Source organism: Carcharodon carcharias, chromosome 12 (genome assembly GCF_017639515.1).
Source record: "Carcharodon carcharias isolate sCarCar2 chromosome 12, sCarCar2.pri, whole genome shotgun sequence".
In the NCBI taxonomy this organism is placed as follows: domain Eukaryota; kingdom Metazoa; phylum Chordata; class Chondrichthyes; order Lamniformes; family Lamnidae; genus Carcharodon; species Carcharodon carcharias.
Genome location: NC_054478.1, coordinates 81,064,202 through 81,092,048, shown reverse-complemented (window position 1 = coordinate 81,092,048; position 27,847 = coordinate 81,064,202). Strand labels below are relative to the sequence as shown.

Sequence of the window (27,847 nt, the reverse complement as noted above, 5' to 3'; positions counted from 1 at the left end):
TAAATAGAGGCAGCTAGAAGGGAGGCTAAACAAAGGAGTCTTTCAAGGAATGGCTGCAGCTAAAGGATGGGTGCCCACGTTTAGTGATGCCACCTGGAAGTGTTCCTCCAAAAGCATGGAAAGTGGTGCTCTTCCCATTCGACAGGAGGAGAAGGCCAGCAAGCCTTACCAAAAAGTCTTAGCTGGAGGCCACAGAGTAAGTCAGTAGCTGTGAGGTAATCACACAAACATAGGTGCAGTGCCACAAGTCTTTCAATGACCTGGTGTGGTTTGGCAAGGTGAGTGGCATTCATAATACCAAGCTTGCAGCCTCGGATGTCACAAAAGGATCCATTGAAATATGAGAAGAGGGCGCTGGCCCGGACATCGAGCATGACCAGACACTTGTGTTCACGTGGGCGAAGTGGACCTGGGTTGCCTGCAACCCAAACCGGTGTGCAGGGAAGGGTCGATGAGCCCTGAAAGGATGGAGGACCGGCTGCATGAAGACCCTGGTGTACCTCTCAGGGTGGTCCTGGCATAGACGGTGGCTCCTTAACCCTTTTGATGGTGACACCAATGCTTCATGAAGTCATGATGAAACAGGGAGCTCCTGCACAGATGCAAGTGGCTCTCCATGTGCCACGGCCTTCCATGCCTCAGACACCCAGAGGATGTCCATGGCTATCATCGAATGCACCGGAGTAGAAAGGCCACTCCACTCTGGAGCACCAGCTCATGATAGTTCTAGGAGGCACCTGCAGCATGTCTCATCAAACGCCTCGGAAATTGTTGTGCTGTGTTGCAGCCCTGCTCCCTGTGGCTACACCTGTCTCTCACTATCTTTCTCTCATTCTTATTCTCACAGGAGGTCTCAAAATCTGAGTGTATGAGACCCATTGTGAATTTATGCACTCAAGTCTGAAAGCCTCCCTATCTCCCACCTCTGCATGCATGAGCTGGACCACGGAGAGACCTCTCCCATAGTCTACCTCTGATGTGTGCCCCCACTTTGGAGTACCTCCAGTTTATCCTTCCGGGCTCTATTGTCCCTCACCTGGCCTGTGTTAAAATGCTGCGTCTCTCAATGACTTCCACCTCCAGCCACCACTCACCTGCTGCTGAAGCTCTGTATATCCCGTGTGCTTCTGGTAAAATTTAAAAGGTGCCTCAAAACAGCCCTCTACTGGCTTCATAACAGGCTTGATTACCTGCTCACTATTATTATGCGGACATTCGACCCTACTGCCTGAGCGCCTCTGGCAAAATTAAATGGCGGTGGGAACACATCAGGGTTCTGTTCCAACACATTCCCCCACAATTTTACCAACCTCCTGTCTCCAATTCCGTCAACCTGGAGACAGTAAAAGTCTGCCCGGAAATTTCACTTCCATACTGTAGCCCTCTGATCTGAACATTGACTTTATACAACAACAACCTATGTTTATTTAGCGCCTTTAATGTCCCAAGATGCTTCAATGGAGCATTATAAAACAAAGCATGACAGCTGGCTACATAAGGAGATATGGGGTGAGATGACCAAAAGCTTGATCAAAGAAGTAGGCTTAAGGAGTTTTTTAAAGGAGGTAAGTGAGATAGAGAGGCAGAGAGAGATGTAGGGAGGAAATTCAAGAACTTGGGGCCTAGGAAACTGAAAGCACAGCAATTAGAGGAGTGCATATATCTCAGAGGGTTGCAGGGTTGGAGGAGATTACAGAGATTTGGAGGGGTAAGGCCATGGAGGGATTTGACTGTCGATGCCAGTTTTCTGCTAGTTTGTCCCATTCACATTTCACTTAATTCCCTTCCAGTTTAAAATTATTTCAATTAACCTTTTGGGTAAAATGTTGGTCTAGTGATGTGTGTTCCCTTGACCAGTGGGAGCCCTGTGTCATTTCTATGGGGAAGTCCCGATGCAATTTAAGTGCACTTAGGCACTTAACTGGCCAGTGTCAGGCCTACCACTTGATTTAGGCCCCCAGAGAGTGGTAATCCTGCCCCTGAGAGCGGTGGACCAATTAGAGGTCAGCTATGCCACCAGGAGTAGTGGCTGCTTCTGGTATGTTCTGAGGCCTACCCAAATGATTGACGCTGGATCCCTGGAGACAAATAAATGTGTGTGGGGGAGGGTCAGAGGCAAGGGCTTGCGGGGTGGAGGGGGGGGTGGTTTGTCGGTGGGGGGGCATGCTTTTAGCAGCACCCCCTTCCTGATGCCGAGTCCCTTGATCGGGCACTGAGCATCTGTCAGTAAGGGACCCCCTCCCCCTGCCCCATGAGGCCACAGGCAAAATGTCATGGCTGCTGGGTGGCTTTCAGGAGCCTTGCAAGTCCCTTTAAACACCTGAGCCACCACTAAATTCTGGCGGACTCAGAGATAATTACCATTAAGTGGTTCATTAATGAACCTAATAGCATCCCACCACCAGCGGGCAGTATTCCCATGTCAGGCCCTTGCTGCACCGCACCCCCCACCCCACGGCACCCCCCCCCCCACCCCTCACCGCAACTTAATTGGGGCCAGTTTTCCTAATGTTGGGAATCAGACGCGGTTGCTTCCACCCGATTCTCCTGGCCCCTCCTGCCACCGTGCCCGCTCCGACAGGCTTCACTAAATTCAACCCTTTGATTTTCCTATTGCCTTTTCACATCCTTAATGAGATGTCATATTGGATATCAACACACATTTTCACCTCTTCAATAATTAAAAGTAACGGATTCCAGCCTATCAAACCTGCAATTAGCATATCTGATCTTCACTTCCTTCACTTTCTTCCTTGCTTGGCCAGTGCTGCACTTACAAAGGATCCTTCTTGCATTTCTCTTCCAAATTCTGATGAAAGGTCATCACCCAAACCGTTGGCTGTTTCCCTCCTTTCAGATGCTGAAGAATCAGCACTTCAACCACTTTCAACCAATTCAAACACTTCCTGTTCTTATTTCAAAATTTTGTGTGCTCCCTTCAATTAGAAGTTAATAACAAGCCTTATATTAGCTGCATGGTTATTTAAACAAGTAAGAACATGTTTATACACTAAATTAAGATGGTGAATTATTAAATTGGGTAATTTGCATTGATTTCTTGCTTTGTTACAGTTTGAAAGAAAAATGGCTTTAGCTCCTGGTTTTGTGGCTCCATCAAACCTTGATTACAATGGTTACCACAGGTACATTGATGAAATGTTACCACCTGAAAGTCCTGTACATTATGGTCTCCACTCAAATGCAGAGATTGAGTTCCTGACTGTAACTTCAGACAGCCTTCTCCATACTTTATTAGAAATGCAGCCCAGAGATTCAATAACTGGTGAAGGCGCAACACAGACCGTTGAAGAAAAGGTCAGAGGATTTCAAACTTGTGAATGAACACAATTTTTTTAGACTACGTGTATTCATTTTTTAATTGTTGATTTATTTCCTGCCAATGAAAATAAAATGTAAAATTATCAGGTGGTTAAGCTGTTACAGAACCTAGCATTTGGGGTAGAGAAAAAATAGCCAAATATTTTACATCGGCCTTTATGTTGTATTCACAGCAGAGTGTTGACTATGTGTTTCAATATTCTTATTGCTTTGCTAAACAGCTGAACAATGACATATGTATTGGCTAGAAGAGGTAATCAGATAAGCTGGAGTTCATTCAACATGAAGCTTTACTGAATTAAGATATTGGTTTTCATATTCAAAATTTAGTTGGCACAAATCTATTGATATTTTAGTAAGATGCAAGAGGAAAATGAAAACAAAGGAATTTTTGCACATTAAGAAATGGGAAAATAAGTTTACACTGAATAAAATTTTAATATATAAAATTACGTAAGCATCATGCTTAACAATCAATTTGCACTACTTTTAAAGGTAAAGGCTATCTTGGATGATATATTGGAAAAACTGCCAGAGGAATACAATATGGTTGATATAACCTCTAAATCAGCTGAGTGTTCCCCTTACATTCTGGTTTGCTTCCAAGAATGTGAAAGAATGAATATCCTAATTCAAGAAGTGAGACATTCATTAAAAGAACTTGATCTGGGGCTAAAGGTAAGACATGCGTTAAAATTGTGAAATATGTTTTTCTAAATGAATAAAGCCAATCAAAAGGATTTATTGTTTTCCATCTAATTTTCTTTCTGATAAAGCTGAAAGCTTTGTAGAATGGATAGTTCAAAGTCATAAAGTCATACAATATATTTTCTGTATTGCACATCAATGAGTACATTCACTGCTGAAAAAATACAATTGCACCTTTTCAACCAATGGTAATGCTAAATTGTAATATTTTGCTGAGATAATACTGCAGAAGAAAAGTTTGTCTTTTTGCATTTCTCTACATTTACTCAATACTTCAGCAAAACAAATGTTCAGACTTATATTTTCACAGGTTATCAAAAAAATTGTAAGAAAGTTTGCCTCTAGTTGCGAGCTGTGGTGACATTGTAAGAAACCGCTTGTGATTTTGCTAAGCATAGTGAAAAGCAATTTTTAAATTCATTCTTGGGATGTGGGCATTACCAGCATTGCCAACGTTTATTGCCCACCTACTGCAAGTAATGGGCTTCTCTTGCCTGCTGCACTGCCCATTCGCCTTCTCCTGCTGCACTGCTGCAAATGCCAAGCAGGTGCCCCAATGTAGCTCACAGGTCAGGACCTTCTCAAAATCAGTTGAGCTCATCCACAGGTAAGCCCTCGGAAGAACAGAGACAAACAGGAGGGCAGCAAATATAGGCCAGCAGTGGCCTGCAGCTGTTCTGGAGCCAGTAGAACCACCACCCACCCCACCGCCGCCACCCCCCCCCCCCCCCCCCCCCCCCCCCCCCCCCCCCCCCCCCCCCCCCACCCCCCACCAGCCCTTCCTGGCTCCAAATAAACATATATATGACTGGCCTTTTCATTAAATGCCTCCAGCAGTCCCTTTAAGGAGCAAAGGTTAAGCTGCAGTAAATCCATATATTTAAGTGGGATCCTAAAGTGGCATTAAGGCCTCGATCAACATATTTAACAGCCTAATGCCTGTTTTAGGCAGGCATCTAAGATACTTGGAAGTCAGTGTCTTCCAAAAAGCAATCAGCGCACTTTCAAGGATGGGAGGGCATTGGCCTGGGACACAACAACCTGAACCTAATTTTGTATTCACTGAACGCACGTAGCATAGAATCACAGAATGGTTGCATCACCAAAGGAGGCCATTTTGCTCGTCGTGTCTCTGCTGGTTCTCGGCAAGAACACCTTAGCTAGTGAGCTATATTGGGGCACCTGCTTGGCATTTGCAGCAGTGCAGCAAGAGAAGGCGAATGGGCAGTGCAGCAGGCAAGAGAAGCCCATTACTTGCAGTAGGTGGGCAATAAACATTGGCAATGCTGGTAATGCCCACATCCCAAGAATGAATTTAAAAATTGCTTTTCACTATGCTTAGCAAAATCACAAGCGGTTTCTTACAATGTCACCACAGCTCGCAACTAGAGGCAAACTTTCTTACAATTTTTTTGATAACCTGTGAAAATATAAGTCTGAACATTTGTTTTGCTGAAGTATTGAGTAAATGTAGAAAAATGCAAAAAGACAAACTTTTCTTCCCCACCCTTTCCCTGTAATCTTGCAAATGCTTTTCTTGAGGTGCTTATCGAATTTCCTTTTGAAAGCTATAATTTAATTTGCTGCCACCACAATCTCAGGCAGTGCACTCCAGATCCTAACCACTTGCTGCATAAAAAAGATTTTCCTCATGTCACCATTGGCTCTTTCGGCAATCACCTTAAATTGCTGTCCTCTGGTTCTCGAACCTTCCACCAATGAGATGTTTCTCTCTAACTACTCTGTCTAGATCGTTTATGATCTTGAACACCTCTTCAAATCGCTTCTCAACCTCTCTTCCCTAAAAAGAACACAAACCCCCAGCTTCTCCAGTTCATCACGTAACTGAAGATCCTTATCTCTGGAAGCATTCTTATAAACCTTTTCTGCACCTTCTCTGAAGCCTTCATATTCTTCCTCAAGAATTGAAGTGCCCAGAATTGGACTCCATACTCCAGTTGAACCAGTGTTTTATAAAAGTTCATCATACCTATACTTTATAACTCTATTTAAGAAGCACAGGTCCCGTATGTCTTTTCAGCCACTTTCTGAACCTGCCCTGCCACCTTCAATGATTTGTGCACATAAACCCCCAAGTCCCTCTACTCCTGCACCCCTTTTAGAATTGTACCCTTTATTCTATATTGCTTGTCCTCATTCTTCCATGAGATGAATCACTTCACACTTCCTTGCTGTAAATTTCACCAGCCACATCATTTCAGCCCATTCCACCAGCCTGTTTATGTCTTCTTGAAGTTTATACCTATTCTTCCCACAGTTCACAGTGCTTCAAAGTTTTGTGTCATCTGAAACTTTTGAAGTTGTGCCCTATGCACCCAAGTTAAGTCAAGCAACATATATATATCAAGGAAAGCAGTGGTGTGAGGACTACCCCCTGGGGAACCCCACTGTAAATCTTCTCCAATCTGAAAAGTAATCCTTCATCACCATTCTCTATTTGCTATCACTCAGCCAACTTCATATCCACATTGCCACTGTCCCTTATTTTCCATGTGCTTCAGCTTTGTTCACAAATGTGACACTTTGCCAAACACCTTTCGGAAGTTTATGTGTACCACAGCCATCGCATTACTCTGATCGAAAAACTCAGTCAAATTAGTTAGACACGACTTGGGCAATTTATCCCCAACTAACTCCCAATCTGACTTGAAGGAATATACTTTTTCAGTTGATTGTTCAATTGCAGGGTGCTGCATTAGTTTCTTAATGACAACCTTATTGGTAGAAATATATGTTTTTTCTTACTTTTTGCTATTATTCATAAATTCATTTTAAGGATGGTTAGAATAGTAGTAACCAGTGTAGAATAGTCTACTGACAATATGGTCCACCTATATTATGTCTTTTTTACATTTTAGCTTTTTATCAAAAAAGCAAATAAAACACTAAACAATTTCCTTCTAGTTTATTTTTTACAACTGATCCTAAAGCCAGAAAAGCAAACTGCAATCTTAATTCCAATTTCTTGTTTGGAACACTGAAACCTGACTGCAGAATGTTATTGTGCTATCTGTATTTTGAACAAACTTTAACAAGATTGGAAGCAATATGAAAGCAAGGAATCAGAAAATATGTAATTTTCTACCTTTCGTAGCTGATGAAATAGCAGCCTTTTTCAAATATTGCACTTAAATATGTTCTTCTCTTCAAAGAACTGGGTTATTTATCACATCTTCGTATCACAATCTCTTTAAACTACAAACAGCGTATTTTTTCTTGCTTTTGTTAGGGTGAGTTGGCAATTTCCTCTGAGATGGAGCTACTACAGACAGCACTTTTCTTTGATAATGTTCCTGACATCTGGACCAAGCTGGCATATCCATCAATGTACAGTCTAGCACAGTGGTAAGTAGCATGTCAAGTCACAAACAGCTTGTGCATGGCATTCTGTCTGTCAAAGTGCCACCAGAATTGCTCAGTATTTCTTGTATGGAAATTAGTGTTACTCGGCCTTTTATTGGGATTTTTGCTGTGATTTTTTTTTCCCCCAGTACGACAGTGTTTTGATGTAGCTATTATGCATCACACTGATCTGTTAGTCACAAACCATTCGGTATCTACTTGCATAATGTATAACGAGTCTCTTGGGACCAGTATGGTATGAGAAATGCAAGCGAGGAATCATGTTTAATAGTAGTCATAATAGAAAATGTCTTATCCACTCTAAATGAAGACTTTGTGTGCTCATGTGCATGACAGCATGCAGTACAGCAACATTTATTCCACCAAATAATAACTATGAAAATTATACTGTGTCGCCTTCCCTGAATTTCTTTACCAATATTTTATCATCCTTACTATGAAATAATGCTTTCTCCTGGTTATCTGTAATATTCTGCCATAAGACAATGCTAATGAGGAACTGCATGAAAAAAGTTTGGAGTCTGGAATTGTTGGAAAATACATAATCAAAGGATGTTGCGGGGAAAAAAACAGGTCAATCAATACAATCAGTTATTTCTCTTGTGATGTTATTAAATGTGATAAGATGTAATAAATACCCCAGTTTCTTACAGAGATGTACATGTGAAAGGTATCAGCTATGTAAGCTAGAAAATTACACATTTTCTGTTACCTTTGCCAAAAGAATAGTATTTAATAACTGTTAACCTCAGGACATTTTGTACTAAAAGATAGTTTAGTTACCTCCCATTCAAAGTTTTTATATGTAAGGTAACTGAAGTTTTTTTTTTCTATTTTCTAATGTTAACTGGCATTAGTGTCAAGTTCTGAGCAGTTTAAGTCTGTGGACTTACACCTACTGAGAGCTGGGTTCTGGCTTGAGCCAAGCCAAACTGATTTCATATATAAGTATTCCTATAGCTATAGGTCACAATCCAAGAAATGAAAAAGCACCTAACCACACAAACAATCAAAATTGCTGAGCATATATAAAATTACTTTAAATTTGCTATTTTTAACTTAGAAAAAAACAAAATTTTATAAAAATGATCCTGATTTTAATGCATTTTGTGATGGAGCACTGAATCAATAGACAACCCTTCCAAACTTAAAATAACAAACTGTTCATTATAAATAGAGGAAATGATGGCCAGGGTGAATTATATTTTCAAGATAGTTTGGAGCTTCTGAATATAAGAGTGGTTCAGCTGCTTACTGATGTACAAGTTGAAAAGCAAATGACAAACATGATACACATCTATAATTCATTCCTGAACATTCATTTTGTGTTTATAAATAAGTTTGCATTTACCTTGTCCCCATCGCCAGAAATGACCACAGGTGAAGAAAAACAACAGTTTGAGAGATCAGCAGTACAATACAAAATTTAGTTCTCTCAGAATACTTTGATTAATAATCATGTACAATTTGGGCTAGCCACTGTTGTATACCAATTATATCAAGCATGCGATCTGCCAGGGCTCAATCATTTTAAGCACAGTCTGGGATTTCACACTATAAATAGACCCACTTATCATTAATGCCATTTCTTCTGCAAGGCATAACTGCTACTGAAACCGGTTTACACTTACATTTTTTAATCTTTAGGAGACAAAATACTACACAGAATATAATATCAGCCCACAAAGCTGTTTATTTTAGGATGATGAAGTACATAGCAGAGAAAGTATCATGAAATTGAAAAACAATCATATCTGAACCTTTATGTTATGAGACATACTTCAGCTCCTTCCTGAAACTGACTAGTTCCTGCAAGTAACATTTGTACGACAGATTGAGTGCTGTCTTGTGAGATTACTTGTTAAAACCTGAAGTCATTCTACATTGTTGCAGTAATGACACCATCCACCATCTTCTGGTGACATTGTTAGTTTTAAATGAGTTAAGAAACCTTGACTGCCATATAAATGCAATTGAATTGCATTTTTCAACCTGCATTTAATTGTGGTGAGTACACTAAAAGTGCAAATTGTGTTTTTTTAGATACTGAAGTTGTAATTTTGCCCCACACAGAAATGGCATTGAGGCAATAGGTATTTAATTATTTTTGAGTTTGAGTAACTAACGAAACAGTAAAACAAGATTCTAGAGATTTCAAAAATAACTAGGACTAATGAGAAAAAGTATTATATAGGACAAGATAAAGGAGTGAATAGGTCATCTGTTATATAGAAATTGGAAGTAGGCAGCAGGTTGAAAATCTACCCCAGAATTTCTTAATGATTGTCTTTATCGGGAGTGTTTTTCGAGCATGAATGGAGTGGTAGCAGGCTGAAAATCACAGCGCACTATTTACTGCTCCATTCCTGTCTGTGTCCAACCCATCTTGATTTTGCCCAATCCAACTGATCAAAAATTGTCCACAGTTCTACTGATGGAAAAATGGTCCATTAGATTCAATTCAGTGATTATTGATTTGCTGAATCATTTTCATAATATTTTTCAATCTGCTTTATGGAATATTTAGTTGTAATCACTAATTTCATTTTTAAAAATAGGGACATTCCTCCTCAAAGCCGTTAGCATTCAAAACAAGAGTAGCTAATGGCACAATTCAGAATCAACTGTCCTTGCCCATGCCAACTCATCAAACCGAATATTATTTGCCCTGGGAAAGAATTGCTTTTCCTAGTATCTGTAGGAAGGGCCAGTATATGTACGTTGGCTGTTCTGCCAGAATTCTGGCAGTCATTGACAGGAACAAGCAAATAAATTTGACCCTGATACCTTTTCTTTGTGCTTGGAATGTAAAAGATGGGCAAGGCCACATTTTTTTCTCAGCCCTAGTTGCCTCAACAAGGTGATAATGGATTTTTGCCTTGACATGCTGTGGTCTTTGTGCTGATGGTGCTTCCATGATGGTTCTGGGTAGGCAGGTCCAGAACACTGACTCTACAATGATGAAGGAATGGCAATCAGCATGGTGTATGATCAGTTGGGTATGGCATTCCCGTAACATTGCTGCGCTATTTCTTCTTGGGAGTGGAGATCGCAGGGAACGAAATTACTATCAAAGTAACCTTGGTGAGTTGCCACTGTGTTTTCCTGTAGATAGCATATACTCCAGCCACAGAGAGGGTGCAGAGTTCAGTAGCAAGGGATACAATGAAGTAAACTACCCTGTCCTAAATCATATTAAACTTCTTGAGTAATGTTGCCAGTGCATCCATCCGGGCTTATGACAAGTATTCCATTACACTCCTAACTAGCTTTGTTGATGGTGCAGCAATTTTATGGGTCAGGACCTATTATGCAGAGAGTACCCAGTCTTCCCTTTATATGTGGTCATGATTAAGTTTCTAGTCAATAGTGATTCCCAGGACGTTGAAGTTGAGGAATTTGGTGATAGTGATGCTGTAGTTGGGCAGAGATGGCTGGGGTTTTTTCATTTCAAAATAGTAAGTAGATGGCACAAATGTTAACAATCACTTGCCAACCCAAGGTAAGATGTCTTATGCTGATACTGGCCGCTCTATTGGTGAAGGATCTGTAAATGGAACTGAATGCTGTTGAATCATCAGTGAATATTTCCATACCTGAACTTATGATGGAGTGGGGAGATGGTGGTGTAGTGGTTATGTCACTGGATTAGGCTTAGACTAATTCTCTGGGAAGACGGTTCAAATCCCACCATGGTAGCTGGTGGAATTTAAATTCAGTTAATAAATCTGAAACTAAAAATGCCACAGACATGTCTGTCCATGACAGTATTGGTTGGAGTGACCACTGCACAGTCCTTGTAGAGATGAGGTCATGTCTCCACATTAAGAATACCCTCCATCATATTATTGGCACTACCACTATGCTAACTGGGATAGATTTTGAACAGAACTAGAAACTCAAGACTGGGCAACCATGAGGTGCTGTGGGCCAACAGCAACAGAATTGTACTCGAACACAATCTGTAACCTCATGGCCCGGCATATCCCCCACTCTACCACTACCATCAACACTGATTCAATGAACAAGGCAGGGGGCATGCCAGGAGCAGCACCAGGCATACCTAAAAATGAGGTGACAACCTGGGGAAGCTATAACACAGCCCTACTTGTGCCAAACAGCATAAGCAGCTAGCGATAGACAGAGCTAAGCAACTCTACAACCAATGGATCAAATCTAAGCTCTGCAGTCTTGTCACATCCAATCATGAATGGTGGTGGACAATTAAACAATTCACTGCAGGAGGATGCTTCACAAATAACCCCATCCTCAATGATGGGGGTAGCTCAGCAAATCAGTGCAAAAGTTAAGCATTTGCTACAATCTTCAGCCAGAGGTGCTGAGTGGGTTGATCCTCTGAGGTCCTCAGCATCACAGGTGCCAGTCTTCAGCCAATACGGTTCACTCCACATGATATCAAGGAACGGCTGAAGGCACTGGATACTGCAAAGGCTATGGGCCCTGACAATATGTCAGTAATAGTACTGAAGACTTGTGCTCCAAAACTTGCTGTGCCACTAGCCAAGCTCTTCCAGTACAGCTACATCACTGGCATCTATCTGGCCATGTGGAAAGTTGTCCAGGTATGTCCTGTACAAAAAAGCAGGACAAATCCAACCTGGCCAATTACTACCCCATCAATCTACTCTCCGTCATCAGTAAGGTGATGGAAAGGGTCATCATTGGCACTTGCTTAGCAATAGCCTGCTCACTAAAACTCAGTTTGGGTTCCACAAAGGCCACTCAACTCTCGGCCTCATTACAGCCTTGATTCAAACATGGACAATAGAGCTGAACTCCAAAGGTGAGGTGAGAGTGACTGGCCTTGACATCAAGGCAGCATTTGACCAGTTGTGATATCAGGGAGCCCTAGTAAAACTGGAGTTAATGGAAATTGGGGAAAACTCCGTTGATTGGGGTCAAACCTACCACAAAGGAAGATGGTTGTTGTTGTTAGAGGTCAGTTATCTCAGTTCCAGGACATCACTGCAGGAGTTCCTCAGGGTAGTGTCCTCAGCCCAACCATCTTCAGCTGCTTCATCAATGACCTTCTTTCCAGCAAAAGGTCAGAAGTGGGGATGTTCGCTGATGAGTGCACAATGTTTAGCACCATTCGCGACTCCTCGGATACTGCTGAAGTCCATGTCCAGCTGCAGCAAGACCTGGACAATATCCAGGCTTTGCAAGTAACAATAGTGCCACACAAGTGCCAGCCAATGACCATCTCCAACAAGAGAGAATCTAACCATCGCCCCTTGACATTCCATGGCATTACCATCACTGATCAACATCCTGGGGGTTACCATTGACCAGAAACTGAACTGGACTAACCATATAAATACTGTGGTTACAAGAGTAGGTCAGAAGCTGAGAATTCTGCGGCGAGTAACTCACCCTCTGACTCTCCAAAGCCTGTTCACCATCTACAAGGCACAAGTCAGGAGTGTGATGGAATACTCTCTACTTGCCTGGATGAGTGCAACTTCAATAACACTCAAGAAGCTTGACATCATTCAGGACAAAGCAGCCCATTTAACTGACACCCCATCCACAAACATTCACTCCCTCCAGCACCGATACACAGTAGCAGCAGTGTGTGCCACCTACAAGATGCACTGCAGGAACTCATGGAGGCTTTTCAGACAGCACCTTCCAAATCCACGACCACTGCCAACTAGAAGAAGGGCAGCAGACACATGGGAATGCCACCACCTGCAAGTTCCCTCCAAGCTACTCACTATCCTGACTTGGAAATATATCGCCATTCATTCACTGTCGCTGGGTCAAAATCCTGGAACTCCCACTCTAATAGCACTTTGGGTGTACCTATACCACATGGACTGCAACAGTTCAAGAAGATAGCTCAACACCACCTTCTCAAAAGGCAGTTAGGGATGGGCAATAAACACTGGCCTAGCCAGTGACGCTCACATCCCATGAATTAATTTTTAAAAAGTTAGTTTTAGTCTTGGTAACAATGAAACCATTGCCGATTATCATAAAAACCTATCGGATTCACTAATGCCCTTTAGGTAAAGAAACATTGTAGCAGACCGAGGAGAAAAATGTAAGCATGAGAGCAAGATGGTGAATTGAAATGGCAAACAATCAGAAGTTCAGGGTTACACTTGCAGACTGAGCAAAGGCGCTCTGCAAAGCTGTCACCCAGTCTGCATTTGATCTCCCTAGTGTAGAGGAGACTGCATTGTGAACAGCAAATACAGTAGACTAAATTGAAAGAAGTGCAAGTAAATCGCTGCTTCACTTGGAGTAGTGTTTGGGGCCTTGGACAGTGAGGATCAGAGCAGCAATATGTGTTGGTCTGAGGAATGTTGTGTAGGAAGATGCTGGGAAAGCCAGTGTAGGGCCTGGCACCTGAGTGTTGTGTCACTTACCTTTCTTGAGCACCTGAGATCCTTGAACCTCTTGGGCTACTGTCGCCATGCTCAAGGGACCATACTTCTGCTGCCAACTTCCTCGGTGACTTCCATCCATACCTGCTTGGTTTGAGTGCCTATCCTCTCCTCCCATACTTGGCAAATATCATCTCACTTAAGTCCCTCAGATCCTGAAGCAGGACCTCCACATCAGAGTCCAAGATGCATTCATGCCTTTCACCACAATTTGAGGTCTTGTATCTGCCCTATGAAAAGGATGGAAATGATCTCTATCTTTCTGCTATTTCATCCAGAAAATGACGCCTTTCTGGAATTATACCAGTGCACTGACATCAATATTTAATTGTTGATGTAGATGTGTTCACTTTGCTAAATGGATGCATACATAAGAATAAAATTCAATCCTGTGTATTTGAACACACCCAAGGGTCTGCATAGGTGCTTAGAGAGAAAACAATGAGTTTCTAATGGACGCATAGTTAAATCATTGGAGATCTGACAGGCAAATCAGAGCTGATTCAGTTTTTAAACTGTAGTACTGCATCAACAATGAAGAAACAAGAGCGAAGGGTTTGATTGAAAAAAACCTGCTTAAGTAGATGGAAAGTTTAGTTACACACCTGTGGTAAGCACTGATTCTTGGGAATAAATTCACATGTTTATGTTGGCTTAATTTTCATTTCAAAATGACACTGCTGTATAAGGTTTCTGTTATGGATCTTCAGTGCTGAGAGCTACTGATTCCAGTAGGCTTTATTTAGCAGTTTAAATGCCCACATTTGGTGTACCCTTGAATAGTATCAAGGTTGGTGGACACCATTTCTAACTAGATTTAGAACTTAAGTATTCACCTTTGTGCTGCCAAGGTGAGGAACAAAATAAAAACAAAAAAACTGCGGATGCTGGAAATCCAAAACAAAAACAGAATTACCTGGAAAAACTCAGCAGGTCTGGCAGCATCGGCGGAGAAGAAAAGAGTTGACGTTTCGAGTCCTCATGACCCTTCGACAGAACTCTAAGTTCTGTCGAAGGGTCATGAGGACTCGAAACGTCAACTCTTTTCTTCTCCGCCGATGCTGCCAGACCTGCTGAGTTTTTCCGAGGAACAAAATAACTTCCCCTTTCACATTTGAGGAAAGGTACATGCTTGGGTCATTCTACAAATGAGAAAAGAAAACCTTGGATTTCTATACCACCTTTCACAACTCGGTGTGTGAAAAGCATTTACAACTAATTAAGTACTTCTGTCGCATAATCACTGTTGCAATGGAGGAAATGCAGCAGCTAATTTGCACAACATCAAGATTATGATGGCCAGATTGTTAGTTGAGAGATAAATATTGGTCAGGGCACTGGGGAGAATTGCCCAGCTTTTCTTCACAATGGCCCACCTGAGGGGACACAGTCTCATTCAAAAGGCAGTGCCTCCAGTAGTGCAGCATTCCATGTTACCACACTGAGTGTTAACCTATAGTTGTGCTCATGTTCAGGAGGACTTCAACCAACAACCCACTGACTCAGAGGTGGTTGTTACATGGAGTCACAGCTGAGCCAAGGGAGAGCTCTAACAGCACCATTGCTCATTCTCCTGTAAGTACAGCAGCCAAGTGGCAATTATCATGAGTGCCCAGAAAGAAATAATTTTGCTCAGCTCTCAATCCAAGTGGGACCTGGGTACTGCCAGGAGGCAAATGGTTTCCTTCCATAAAACCAACAGAATACAGATTGGGGCTGTATGCTTAGTGACTGCTGTCTTTGACCCATAGTTGGCAGTCAAAGCTACTATTACAGTCCTTTCAGATCAGCAAGGGTGCTGAATTTCTGCAAGTCTGGACACAAACTACAGCCAAGGGATAGACCTGTGCCTGGGAAATGTTTGGTCGATGCTAATGGCTTGAATTCGAAAATCCATGAGGGCTCAGGTCACATCTGACTGAGCACAAGCTTAGGTGTGTCTTAGGCAGAGATGTGGGAAGGTGAAAATGAGTGTCAGTAAGTCTGTTTTGCACCTGTTGTTGTTTAAACTACCTCACCTAAGCTCTGTTTGATTCTCTGGTTACACTACACTAGTGCTGAGTCTCTTTAACAGCAGCTATGAGTGGCAGCTTCTCTTCTGCTACATCTATCATTATTGAATAGAAAAAGCAGAACTCGTGAATATACGCTTAGACACACAAAGGTCTGACTGCACATGAATTTCCAATGAAAGACGAGAACTAGCATGATAGTCTGCTCATGCCAATCATCAGACATTTAAAAGCAGTTGAACAGCTAATGTGTGTGCTTCAAGTAGCATCTACATCTTGTAACACAAACATCAAACATTTAGTATAACTTCAAAATAAATAAACAAATGACTCAATTTACTCTCTGCAATATAAAATTAGACAAGTGCTCTGTTGAAAATAAGCAATCGGGGCTTTTAAAAGAGGTAAAAATGTTGGACCTAGGTTATTTAGTTATCCTTTCCTTCAATTATTGGAAAAATTTGAATTGTGAATAGAGCAGTTCGTAACTTAATTTAGGTCATGCCTGTTGAAGTCATGAGAGAATGAATTCAAAGATAAAAGCAAAATTTTACAGTTGCTTGAAATCTGAAAAAACAGAAAACGCAGAGAATGAATTCAACTCGGGTTGTTTTCGTTGGAGCAGAGAAGACTGAGGGACAACCTGATTGAGGTGTACAAGATTATGAGGGGCATGGACAGGCTGGATAGGGAGCAGCTGTTCCCTTAGTTGAAGGGTCAGTCACAAGGAGGCACAAGTTCAAGGTGAGGGGCAGGAGGTTTAGGGGGGAATGTGAGGAAAACCTTGTTTACCCTGAGGGTGGTGATGGTCTGGAATGTGCTGCCTGGGAGGGTGGTGGGGGTGAGTTGCCTCACACCCTTTAAAAAGTACCTGGATGAGCACTTGGCACATCCTAACATTCAAAGCTATGGGCCAAGTAAATGGGATTAGTTAGGTAGATCAGGTGTTTCTCACATGTCGGTGCAAACTTGATGGACCGCAGGACCTCTCCTGCACTGTGATTGTGTGTGAATAAGGTTTAGGCATATAAGTAAGTGGATTAATTCATGAGGACTCAAAACATACTACACCAGTAATTCAGTAGTGTGAGTTGATTTAATTGTATAAATGGTAGCATCACAGTTTCAGAAATTTAAGAGCTGTTTATTAAGCCTTGCTCAAAACAAGATACTAAATCATATCTATTGTTATCCATTGCAAATAGATGTCACAAAACATCATCTTGGAGTGAAATGAAATATTTTGAATACAGTGTGAACTAGCTCAGGTCATTTTTTTTAAATTTATTCTTTCATGGGATGTGGGTTTCACTGACAAGGCCAGCTTTTGTGGCCCTTCCCTAATTGCCCTTGAACTGAGGGCAGTTAAGAAGTCAACCACGTTCTTGTGGGTCTGGAGTCACATATAGGCCAGACCAGGTAAGGATGGTTGATATTCTTTAGGGAAAGAAATCTGTGAACCAGATGGGTTTTTTTTTTAAACCATAAATGATGATAGTTTTATGGTCACTATCACTGAGATGAGTTTTCAATTCCAGATTTTATTAATTGAATTTAAATTCCACCAGCTGATGGGAAATAAAAGTCTACATTTCATCCCACCAAGTGTTTGCCCAGTCTGCTTTCGAACAGATTGAAATACAAAACGTGTATCCACTTGCATCACAACGGAGAGTGTTACATCCCTGGATGATATTGTGTAACTAAAGCACCTTTACTGAACTTCCAGAATGCTCATGAGAGAATCTAACAACATAAATTCAAAGAGGTATTTATGGTGGATTATGGTATTTTCAACTGTATATTTAGCATCATCCCTTTAAAGATCCAGCTCCTGATCTCTAGTAGGGCTGAATCCCAGACTTGGGTATTGTGGTCACTGACCCCAGGGCTGCCAAGCTTTTCATTTAAGGTACATAGTATGAGTCATTAACAAAAATCAAGTCAAGTTATATGAATGTGTATGTATAAAAAAAACTGAAACATGTATGGCATTTTTATGTACTGAAGGTACAGTGATCTTCTTTTTCGTTGCCATGAGCTTGACACTTGGACACAAGATCTGTCACTTCCTAGTGTAATCTGGATATCAGGTTTTTTCAACCCACAATCCTTTCTTACAGGTATTATAAGATCATAATTGTTTTCAATGTATATGTATTTTGAAACTCAAAAAATGTTACTTTAAATCTCAATATTAAACAGTTGACAGTTCTGTTAAAGATGCAGGTGATAGATATGAAATAGTTTGGCATAATTGTGGAAAATAAACAAATTGCAGTGGAAAAACTGTGCTATATTGTACACATAATTTTGCATAGCTTTATAATTCTTTGAAAAACTCTAAGCCTGCCAACTGTCCAAACGTTTTGATCGATTTTGCTATTTCAAAGCTACGTTGTGCTCACAATCTCATTATTAACTCTTTTTCCTGCTAGATGGGTGAGTGTGCTAGATGGAGGCATTCAATTCGCACAAACCAATCCTAGTTTCTAATGTAAAGGCAAAATACTGGAAATAAAAACAAAAAATGCTGGAAAAACTGAAGAGGTCTGGCAGCATCTGTGGAGAAACAGTTAATATCGATTCCATATGACTTCTACAGTGCTGAGTTCTTCCAGCATTTTCCGTTTTCATTCTAGTTTCTAATGTGTTGGGTAATGTTCTTATGGTTGTTGCAAAATACATGCTCAATATATTTAAGTAATTCACACAGCAATTTAAATCTATGTAAACTATTGCTTAGTGACTGGTTTAAATGTATCACTGACCTATTACAAACAATTTTGTACCAAAGTAGACCAAAATATTTTTAAAATGAAAAATTAATTACCAAGCACCTGTTAACATCCCTCTAAGTGATACAAGGACAGCTTGAATAACAAGACCTTCCGATTTTCTGTTCTGTGGGAATACACCAACTTTCATGTTCATAATTTTCCCCAGCAGCACAACTAAAACAGCACTTAATACATATTGGGAACTGTACAGTTATCTTGTCTTTGTTCCCATTGTTCTGTATGTATGTGTGAATGCAACACATCACTGTTCCATATGTTTTAACATTAGGTTTCATTTAAATTTCAAAATTGTTTCAGCTGTAATGCAAAGTTTGGCAAGGAAAAATGAATGGCCCCTGGATAAGATGCAACTGATAGTAGATGTCACTAAAAAACTGAAGGAAGACTTTACACAACCTGCAAGAGAAGGAGCTTACATTTATGGACTCTATATGGAAGGTAAATGAGGGAAACAATTCACATGCCTATAACTTTTTATGCTGTTTATATTTTTCTAAACATAGTACCTCAAAATTGAAACAAATAAGCTTGTCTAGTACAATTACTTAATTTGCCCTTTTCTTATTACATCACAGGAGCACGATGGGACATCCAGAATGGCCATATAGCAGAAGCCCGGTTGAAAGAATTGACACCCCTAATGCCAGTTATATTTGTTAAAGCAATCCCCAATGACAAACAGGAAATGAGAAATATTTATGAATGTCCTGTTTATAAAACTAAACTTAGAGGACCGACTTATGTTTGCACTTTCAATTTGAAAACAAAAGAGAGAACTGCAAAATGGATTCTTGCTGGTGTTGCTTTGCTGTTGTGCGTGTAAAAGTGTTTTTATATGCTGCTTTGTCACAGGCAAATGTGACATTAGTGTGGGTGTTGCAGCGGAGTTGTTGTGCTTGATACTAGAGCTAGGTTCACTCTTCTGTAATCCAACGATATCCTTCATCAATATCTTAACCTCTGCACTATTGCCAATATAGAATGTTTTTGATATAGTAAAACATCCAGAGGCATCGCACATGAGAGAATAGTCTTCCATAGTACTCAGCAATTTGAGTATTCCTGAATAACATGGGTGACGTTATAAAGAACATTTTATTAATTTAGCCCAGATATTTAAAGATAACCCTAGCCAAGTATATTAAACATAAGAAGGCTCTGCTTCCAACTGGAAAGGTGCACAAGTTTGAGACTGTAGTTCAAGCACGGGGAACTAAAGTGACAGGTGTAGGTTTCTCTTGCCTGCTGAGCATGATGCACAACTAGCAATGGAACTGGAGAATATAAGCTTTCCTGTACAGGCCTTGGAAGCAGCTTCTACACTAGATGTTCCTGCCTCATCAATCTATCTTCCTTATCTAGATAACAAAAAACATTTATAATAATATGGGCTTCAGTAAATTACCGTATGTTAAAAGCTGGGAATGGTTTTTAAAAAAAAAAATCAATAAACTGAAGTAGCATTACCTGAACTGCAGCTTTTATTCTACTATAAACACGATTGCTGTGCATTTTAATTTGCTATTTTGTTCTTTTAGCAACCACCATTTTTGAATCAATTTATCTGTAGTTCTCCCCCGATATACATTTACCCAATTTGGACGACGTTTATTTTGTAAGCTAAGATAAATACCATAATCTGTGCTGGACATATGCGTTTGGGGTGTGTTAATATTCCTTCATGCAGCTTCACAGAGAATAGTCCTTTTCATAAGTCAGTTCTGCAGACTGGATCAGCTGTCAATTTTTCCTCTGCAAAATGCCACTATAAAGTCCGACAGTCACAAGCTGCTTAAGAAATATTGTACTAAATTACTTTGATTCTCCCAATTGTAATATCATGGAAACCCTGAGTAAATATTAATGGAGCTTCCAATAATCTTGGATTGGGAGACCAAGAAAAAATTCCTGGCACTTGTAAACAAAATATTATGAATATACATCCAACGAATTGAGGGATTTCAATTTCAGTGCATTTCTTCCTTATATTATTAACCAGCACTATAACTGGCTTGCACTAATTATAAGCAATAGTTGATAATATTTAAAATCAAGGAGTGCAAGTTACAAGATTGCCACAAAAAAATGTACATCTTTGCCAGCATGATTATTCATAACATAATTCAGCTGTGAAGTATTTGCACAGTTGGAAAATATTCAAAAATAAAAAAGTTTTTATTAAAATACATTAAGAACATTAAAAATGTCAATGCTCTCTACCACTAGCATAAAACAATAACTGCAACAACCTGGCAACAGTGCATGTGAATACTTCATAATTTACACCAATCCAATTTATGGCTTCTGCTTAAATTCATCTTTTATATTGCAGATAGCCAACATTAGCACACATAATACCAATCGTAACATGGTACAAGTGGCAAAACATAACATTAAAATGCAAAAGACTAAATACTTCTCCCTCCTTCCCAGGCATTCAAGTACCTTTTAGATGCAAATTTGCTCAATTTTGTATGGCTTCAACTAGAGTGCATTTTGTGATGTAAATCCCTCACACAATGCAAGCACGGTGGGGGTGGGGGGGGGGGGGGGGGGGGGGGGGGGGGCGCGCGCGCGCTAAGTTCCAAAATTTTGACTTCCACTTGCATCCTGAAAACATGGGGCATTAGTGTGGTTAAGTGTTTGTACCCTGAGAAAGTGGGGTGTTGGTGTGGTTAAGTGATTGTCCTATATGAAATTTATTGTACGTGCCTGTATTATTTAAAGTTCTGCAGCAGTATAATCTTAATAGAAGCTGCATCAATGCAAAGCGAAAGAGTAGCAAATACAAATTTACCATTGGTTGCAATGCTAGATTGAACTATAAATGCCATTCATATTTATTAACGGAACATGGGTAAAAGCCATTAAAATTAATGAGTTTTTAAAAAATGGATTTTTAAAATTCTACAGCTGGATTTTTAAAAGTGAAAGTCATTCTCTAGCGTTATATTTTGGAACCAGCTGAGATTAAGAATGTATTGAGCAATCGGTTTTTACTTAAATACAAGAGATTTGACACTTACAATTGAGCAGCTGGATATTTAAAATTGGGCAATATTATAGAACAAGGCTATTATGAAAGTAGAATAAATGACAGTGGACTGAGGGATTTACTTGCTGTCATAAGAAGCATGCTAGTGTGAAAATGGTTCTGCTGGTCTTGATGGCCTAAAACAATGTCAAAAGGAGTATGTGTAAAAAAATTTTTACCATCCTCCCCCACTTCCAGCATGCTCCTAAGTTAACCTGTGATTATGATAGCAAACAAATAAAGAAGTTCACTATGTAAAATATTGTAAAAGCTCTATGTTTAAGCACATTCTGTAAATCTAGCTCATAGTATTTAGCAAAAAATTGTTTAAAAAAGGTATGATTGTAAACGCTACCAAGTAAATTTATCAAAAAATTTGATCTGCTTCCATGAAACTGGTTCACTGCTGCTCCTTAGTCTTCCATTTGAAGTTCCCTTTTCAGGCTGAAAAAAAAATTCAGATTTTTACTTGAAAACACTCTACATAAAAAATAATTTGCATTGGCAAAATACTAAAAACTTACCTATTCAAGTAAGCATGAACATTGTCATATCCATGATATTTGGCCAGGTAAACAAGAACACCTGTAGCACAGCGACCTTCACGCTGTCGGCAGAAGCTACAATTGCAGATTCCTCTACAAGGTGGACAATGCCAGTTCTGATAACAGAGGTAAGAGAATTATCAGCATGAAACCTTTGTTGTTAAATTTTCTAAACAGCAATGTGCAGGAGCACTTTTAATACCATTTTTAATTTCCCAACCAAAGACATGTCAAAAGTTCTGCAATCCAAAGTGTTCTACTTTTGTAGGAAAAAAAAGCGAACAAAGTATGTCATGCTAAAATAGAAAATTACCTTTTGCAGTGACAAGTACCACAATTTTTATTGATTCTCATTAGGCTGGTCATGTAGCGAAGGGCTTAATATTTGCTTCTAATTACAGGAAAATTGAGGGAAACAATAAAAGCTGCATAAGATTGATCTACACACAAAAATTATTAAATTCAGGTTAGTTACTGTAAATGAAATATTTTTCCATCATTACTTTCTAAATAAACACAGTAACCTTCAACCTGAAACAATCCCTAACATAAACCATGGGGGCAAAAGAGCAGGGAAGCTTCTCGGATACAATTAGCTCCTTAGTCATGTGGTTGCTAGCTTGAAAGCAATAATGCACAAATCCTATTGTTTTAAAGCTAACTAGCTCAATAAAGAGAGGACACTTTATAAGCACACATGAAACTGGACAAAAAACTCGGTACTCACAGGATCCAATAAAGCAGTTCTAACAAATTCACCATAGCGGTTGCGAAGACACGGACCACAGAACTGTCCTCGGACTCCAACACATTCAGGGTTTCGACAATTTGTTTTTGTATCAATAGTCTTTTGACGGCATTGGTGGCAAGTGGAACCCTGCAAGAACAAATACCTTCATGTTTTTCTGTCGGCACATCAATTTTAAATTTTTAAGAGTAAAATATGCCCCAAAATGACATGGAATAATAGGAAAACACAGTGAAATGCCAATAGTTATAAATAGGAGAGTGATTGGAATGCAAAAATAATGTTTCCGTCAGCACATCCTTTTTCACAGACCCCGTTTCGGCAGTTCCTTATTTTACAAGTTTCCTTAGCTTCAATGATTAATATGGAAACTCTCTCAAATTTTAGGTTCAGACTCCCCTGCCGCCGCTGCCACCCACCCCCTGCTGCCGCCATACTGAAGATCCTATTATACAATCACTCTCCTCAGTTTCTGTTTTGCTGCTTCTTTGCAGCTATTATCAGTACTGCTTAGTGGATGTTAATGCTTCCCATCCTAATTCACAATTTTACTCTTCCCTCAAAAAATTACAACATAGATTTGTGTTTTGCAACTCTGGATTTGCTTAGGTAATGTTGACAAACAAGGAAAATAAACAGAATAAAAGTTGGGGAAAAAATTGTTTTTCTTTCGGATTAGTAAAAAGGCAGTTTTAAAAAAAAAAACAAAATTCTCTATATTAAAAAGGCTAAATAGTTACCTGCACACCAACTTAATTTCAGATTTATTTTACGGTCTCACAGCATTAAAAAAAATCAAAATTTAATACACTTGAGAATAGAAATGTAATGCTTGTACAAGATGAAGGCGTCGCAAAATAATTAGCAACACCATAATAAATTGTGTACAGGATAATAGATGGGACTATCCTTGCATCTTGTGAGACCACAGTATGAATGCAGCCCACGCTCACGATATAAAAGCAGTCTCTCTCCCAATGGGCTGCAAAAGAGTCTTTGGTGAAATAAGTTTGAGCAGTCTATAACCTCCACATTCCCCTCCAAATCATATTTGGCTATATAACCACCATTCCTTCATTGTTGTTGAATCAAAATCCTGGAGCTCCCTCCCTAACAGCACTGTGGACATACCTACACCACATAGACCAAAGCGGTTCAAAGCAGTGGCTCACCAGCTTCCCAAGGGTAATAAAGGATGCTCACATGCCATGAACAAATAATTTTAAAAAGCACTTGTGGAAGAACCATCACATCGACTGTAGTAATTTAAGAAAGCCCACTGCTTTTTCAGGGTAACTAGACAATGACAATAAATGCAATCATAAGAACATGGCCTATATCTTGAGAACAATTTAAAAAAAAACCTCAGTGCGAATCTAGGTCCACAGCATTTAACTACTATTTGACAATCTCACAACGATTTTTGGTGAGAAACACAAACGTTGCATAAGGTTACGACTAAAACACACTGTTTAAAGGCTGAATTGGAGCTTGGTCATTCAAAAAGTTGTGAAATTATTAAAAGGCATTTGCTCAGGTGAATAAAGATCCTAGGGCACCATTTGAAAAAGAACATGGAGTTCTCCCAGTTTTCTAGCCAACAATCATCATTCAACCAAACTAATACCAACAAAACAGGTTAAGAGATAACTTATCTCTTAACTATACTAAGCCATTCCTGACCTAGGGAACATGTCTGGCAAAAGAAGCAACGGCGACATGAGAAGTTTTTTTTGCTTAGGAAGTGGGCAGTATTTGGGTGAGTAGAAGAGTGCTGATTGGTTGGCAAGTCAACACTGATTGGCCAAGGCATTGCCATGGAGAAAGCAACAGGTAACTGAAAAAAGGCGCAAGGCTTGAACATATTTCTTTTGTTTGCAGAGAACAGGTCCTTGCGTATGAACGTATATCACTTGTAGCAAGCATAAATGAGCCATGTTACAAGCTCAGCTAATTATTTTAAGTTTGTTGTTGGTGTAGCTATTAGGGTACTAAGGATTGTTCAGCAAGTGCTGCCCAATTGTGTAATCACATCTAAAACTAGACACTTTGCTTTGAGTTTTGCAAGCATAGGCTTTTGACAGTCACCTTAAAGCAGTGTCTTCTGATTCTCAATCCTTCTATCAATGGGAAGTTTCTCCCTGTACTCTGCCCATTACAAACAACCGAAGCAACATACTGTTTGATTCAATCAGCCAGTCACTGGAACGTATGGCCTACATATCTGGCATTGTACCAGCACTGAAATTCATACACGACATTGGTCAATTGTGTGGTAGGTAGAACGTCTTTGGACTGACAGCAGCATCCTGCTAGTGGAAAACAACAGCTGCATCGCCACTGCATAATAGTAAAGGTGAAATTGCTTGATTGACCTGTTATTCAATTTTGAGATACTTTGCCCTTTCCAGGGTAATTTGACGTAGACTAGGCAACTTTTCAGGTCCAAAGGTGGCAGCCTTTGGCCCATTTGAAAATCTGTCTAAGAGTTCAGGAAGTCTATAGTTTCCCATTGCTTTCTCCATGGCAATGCCTCGGCCACAGTCGACTTGCCAACCAATCAGAATCCTTTTCTCCTGCAGTATAAATTACTGGGATCCTTTGAAATTAGGACAAACACAAGAATGCCAAATGAGGGCAAGACAAAAAGCTTCAGCAATGTGTCTCTCTTTTCAGCAATATTCAGGTCCTGCATGGGAAAGTTTAACATTATTACCAGTTATCTGAACTTCTAGTATGTAGAAGTTAAGATTTTTTTAAAGTGATAAAAATTACAAGATGGAATCATGTAAAAGAAAATATTCATTATATTTTTATACAAGTACATGTAGAATTGAAAAACTTACTGTGGTTCTACTATAAACTTTCTCTTTAGCTGAAAAAGAAATATTTTCCAATTCCTCTTGTGTGATGTCCTCAACTGGTCGTACCACATGTGGGATGGTAAGTATGCTGGGTCGGCTCCTCCTGCGAAGAGGTGTTTCACCCTGTGATGGTGAGGAGAGGAGGGATGGAGTCACAACCTCAATACGTAAATCACAAACTTACAGCGATCCATAAGCATCTGTAAACAATATTAAATATTGAACCTCCTACAACAGCTGAAAACTGACTAAATGAACAGATGTGGGGTTCAGTATATGCAGACATTGAGATAAGAATCGAATGGTCATTCAGCCACAGGCAGGCAGCTGGGGATTATACAAACATCTCAACATTCAGTAAACACACAGGCCAACAAGAAATTGATGACAGCCCTGCTTTGTTTGGCCAGTCTGAACCCAATTCCAAAACGTAACACCTCTGTAATTCAGCCTTAACTGCCAATCGGAAATGCTATACTGATGGCTGATGTAAAAATTGCAAAAGTTCACAATTGTGCTTCAGGTTCCTCTTTTGAGGATTGTCAAGATACATTGTTGAGATAATAGTCATGGAAGTTTTACGTTTTATCTGGTCTTTGTTACTTTTCTTGAGAGAAAATAGCCTGTTCTTCCTCATACATATAGAATCATTTTTACTGTATTAGAATTTAAATATAAGATGCATTTGACAACAGTAATATTGGATGCAGTGCGCACTAGAGTAGTCTCCCCAAGTAGTGAACTTAAAAAGCCAAAATACTTGGGTCATAAATGAGATGGTGCTGCAATTTTTAAACCAAATGCTCAGATCCTGAATAATCTTCTGATCCCATTGGTTGCAAACTACAATGCAATGTTTTAACCCAGGCCATTATCCAAATGAAAGATGACACTAATATACAGCAATTTCTCTATCACTACTATAATTGTCATGTTTTTCCCTCCAAAAAATCTGAAATACCTAATATTTCAAGTTAAGCAATTGCATTCAAATGGCACAGAAACTCTTCAGTACATTAACTTACAGTAGGAACCCAGGCAAGGTGATACCTACTAAAAGAAATTCAGTGGCATTTTCAAAGTGCATGTTAAAACAACTAGTCTTCAGTGCCAGCTTGGAAGTTTCAAAATAGTTATCAACAACTACTTGCAATTATATCATTCCTTTGATTGTAGCAAAACATCCCTTCAGGAGGCATAATTAGACAAAAATAAAAGCCAAGCCAAAGTAGTAAATATGAGAAATAACCAAAAGCTTGGTAAATAAATTAGATGCTAAATGGAGTGCGTTGAAAGAGAAAGAAGTGTAGACACAGGAATTTACTGGAGTTCTAAAGCATTGGGTTCTAGAAGACTGAAAGCACAGGTGTCAATGATGGGGTGAAAGTGGTGGTGGGTGGGGGGAGGCGGTGAGTATGCTCAAGAAGCCAGAGTCTGAAGAACCGAGAATTCAGGAGACCTTAAGCAAACATATCTAAACAAAAGAATGAGAATTTTAATGTCAATGTAAGTTAGCGAGGCTACAAAGGATGGATGACACTTGTTGCAAGACGGATATGGACAGCAGAGTTTTGAATGAGCTGACGTTTTTGAGGGCGGGAGAATGACCAGGAAAGCATTGGAATAATCAAGCCTGGAAGAGACAAAGGCATGGACGAGGTTGTAGCAGCAGATGGGCTGTGGTGAACAACATTACAGAGATGGAAGTCGGCAGTTTTTGCAATGAAGGGCCAAGCAGCTGCAAGATCAGCTTGATGTTAGGTTGCAGAGGTTGCTAACATCTAAAATTTGCCCAAAGACAATAAATGAATTTAATTATCTATTTAGGGCTTGAGAAATGTAAAATTCTCAAGATGTAATGGAACATTTGTCTACACAACTAATGTTTAATTTGTGAAAGCTATTATATTGAGCATTCAACAGATAAGTTAATACTGAAGACAAGCTGGTTCATCATATTTGTTTTTATTCTGCTTGCCAACCTGTAAAGTCAAGTGCT

The 27,847-nt window shown here is 39.8% G+C and overlaps 2 protein-coding genes across 3 annotated transcripts in view; one reads left to right on the top strand and one right to left on the bottom strand.

Moving 5' to 3' along the window:
• The window catches only part of dnah9l (dynein, axonemal, heavy polypeptide 9 like), a 393,205-nt gene extending 373,725 nt beyond the window's left edge, over positions 1-19,480 (top strand). The window contains exons 57-62 of the mRNA XM_041200867.1: positions 3,073-3,315; positions 3,835-4,017; positions 7,298-7,413; positions 17,867-17,979; positions 18,955-19,095; positions 19,233-19,480. Coding sequence (XP_041056801.1) covers positions 3,073-3,315; positions 3,835-4,017; positions 7,298-7,413; positions 17,867-17,979; positions 18,955-19,095; positions 19,233-19,480 — 1,044 coding nt within the window. The remainder of the gene's footprint in view (positions 1-3,072; positions 3,316-3,834; positions 4,018-7,297; positions 7,414-17,866; positions 17,980-18,954; positions 19,096-19,232) is intronic.
• Positions 19,481-21,238: 1,758 nt separating this feature from the next.
• The window catches only part of cdca7a (cell division cycle associated 7a), a 52,347-nt gene continuing 45,738 nt past the window's right edge, over positions 21,239-27,847 (bottom strand). For both annotated transcript variants that reach the window (XM_041201377.1, XM_041201378.1), the window contains exons 7-10: positions 25,831-25,971; positions 22,964-23,113; positions 22,216-22,352; positions 21,239-22,135 (exon numbers count right to left, since the gene is read on the bottom strand). In XM_041201377.1, coding sequence (XP_041057311.1) covers positions 22,105-22,135; positions 22,216-22,352; positions 22,964-23,113; positions 25,831-25,971 — 459 coding nt within the window. In that variant the 3' untranslated portion in view covers positions 21,239-22,104. The remainder of the gene's footprint in view (positions 22,136-22,215; positions 22,353-22,963; positions 23,114-25,830; positions 25,972-27,847) is intronic.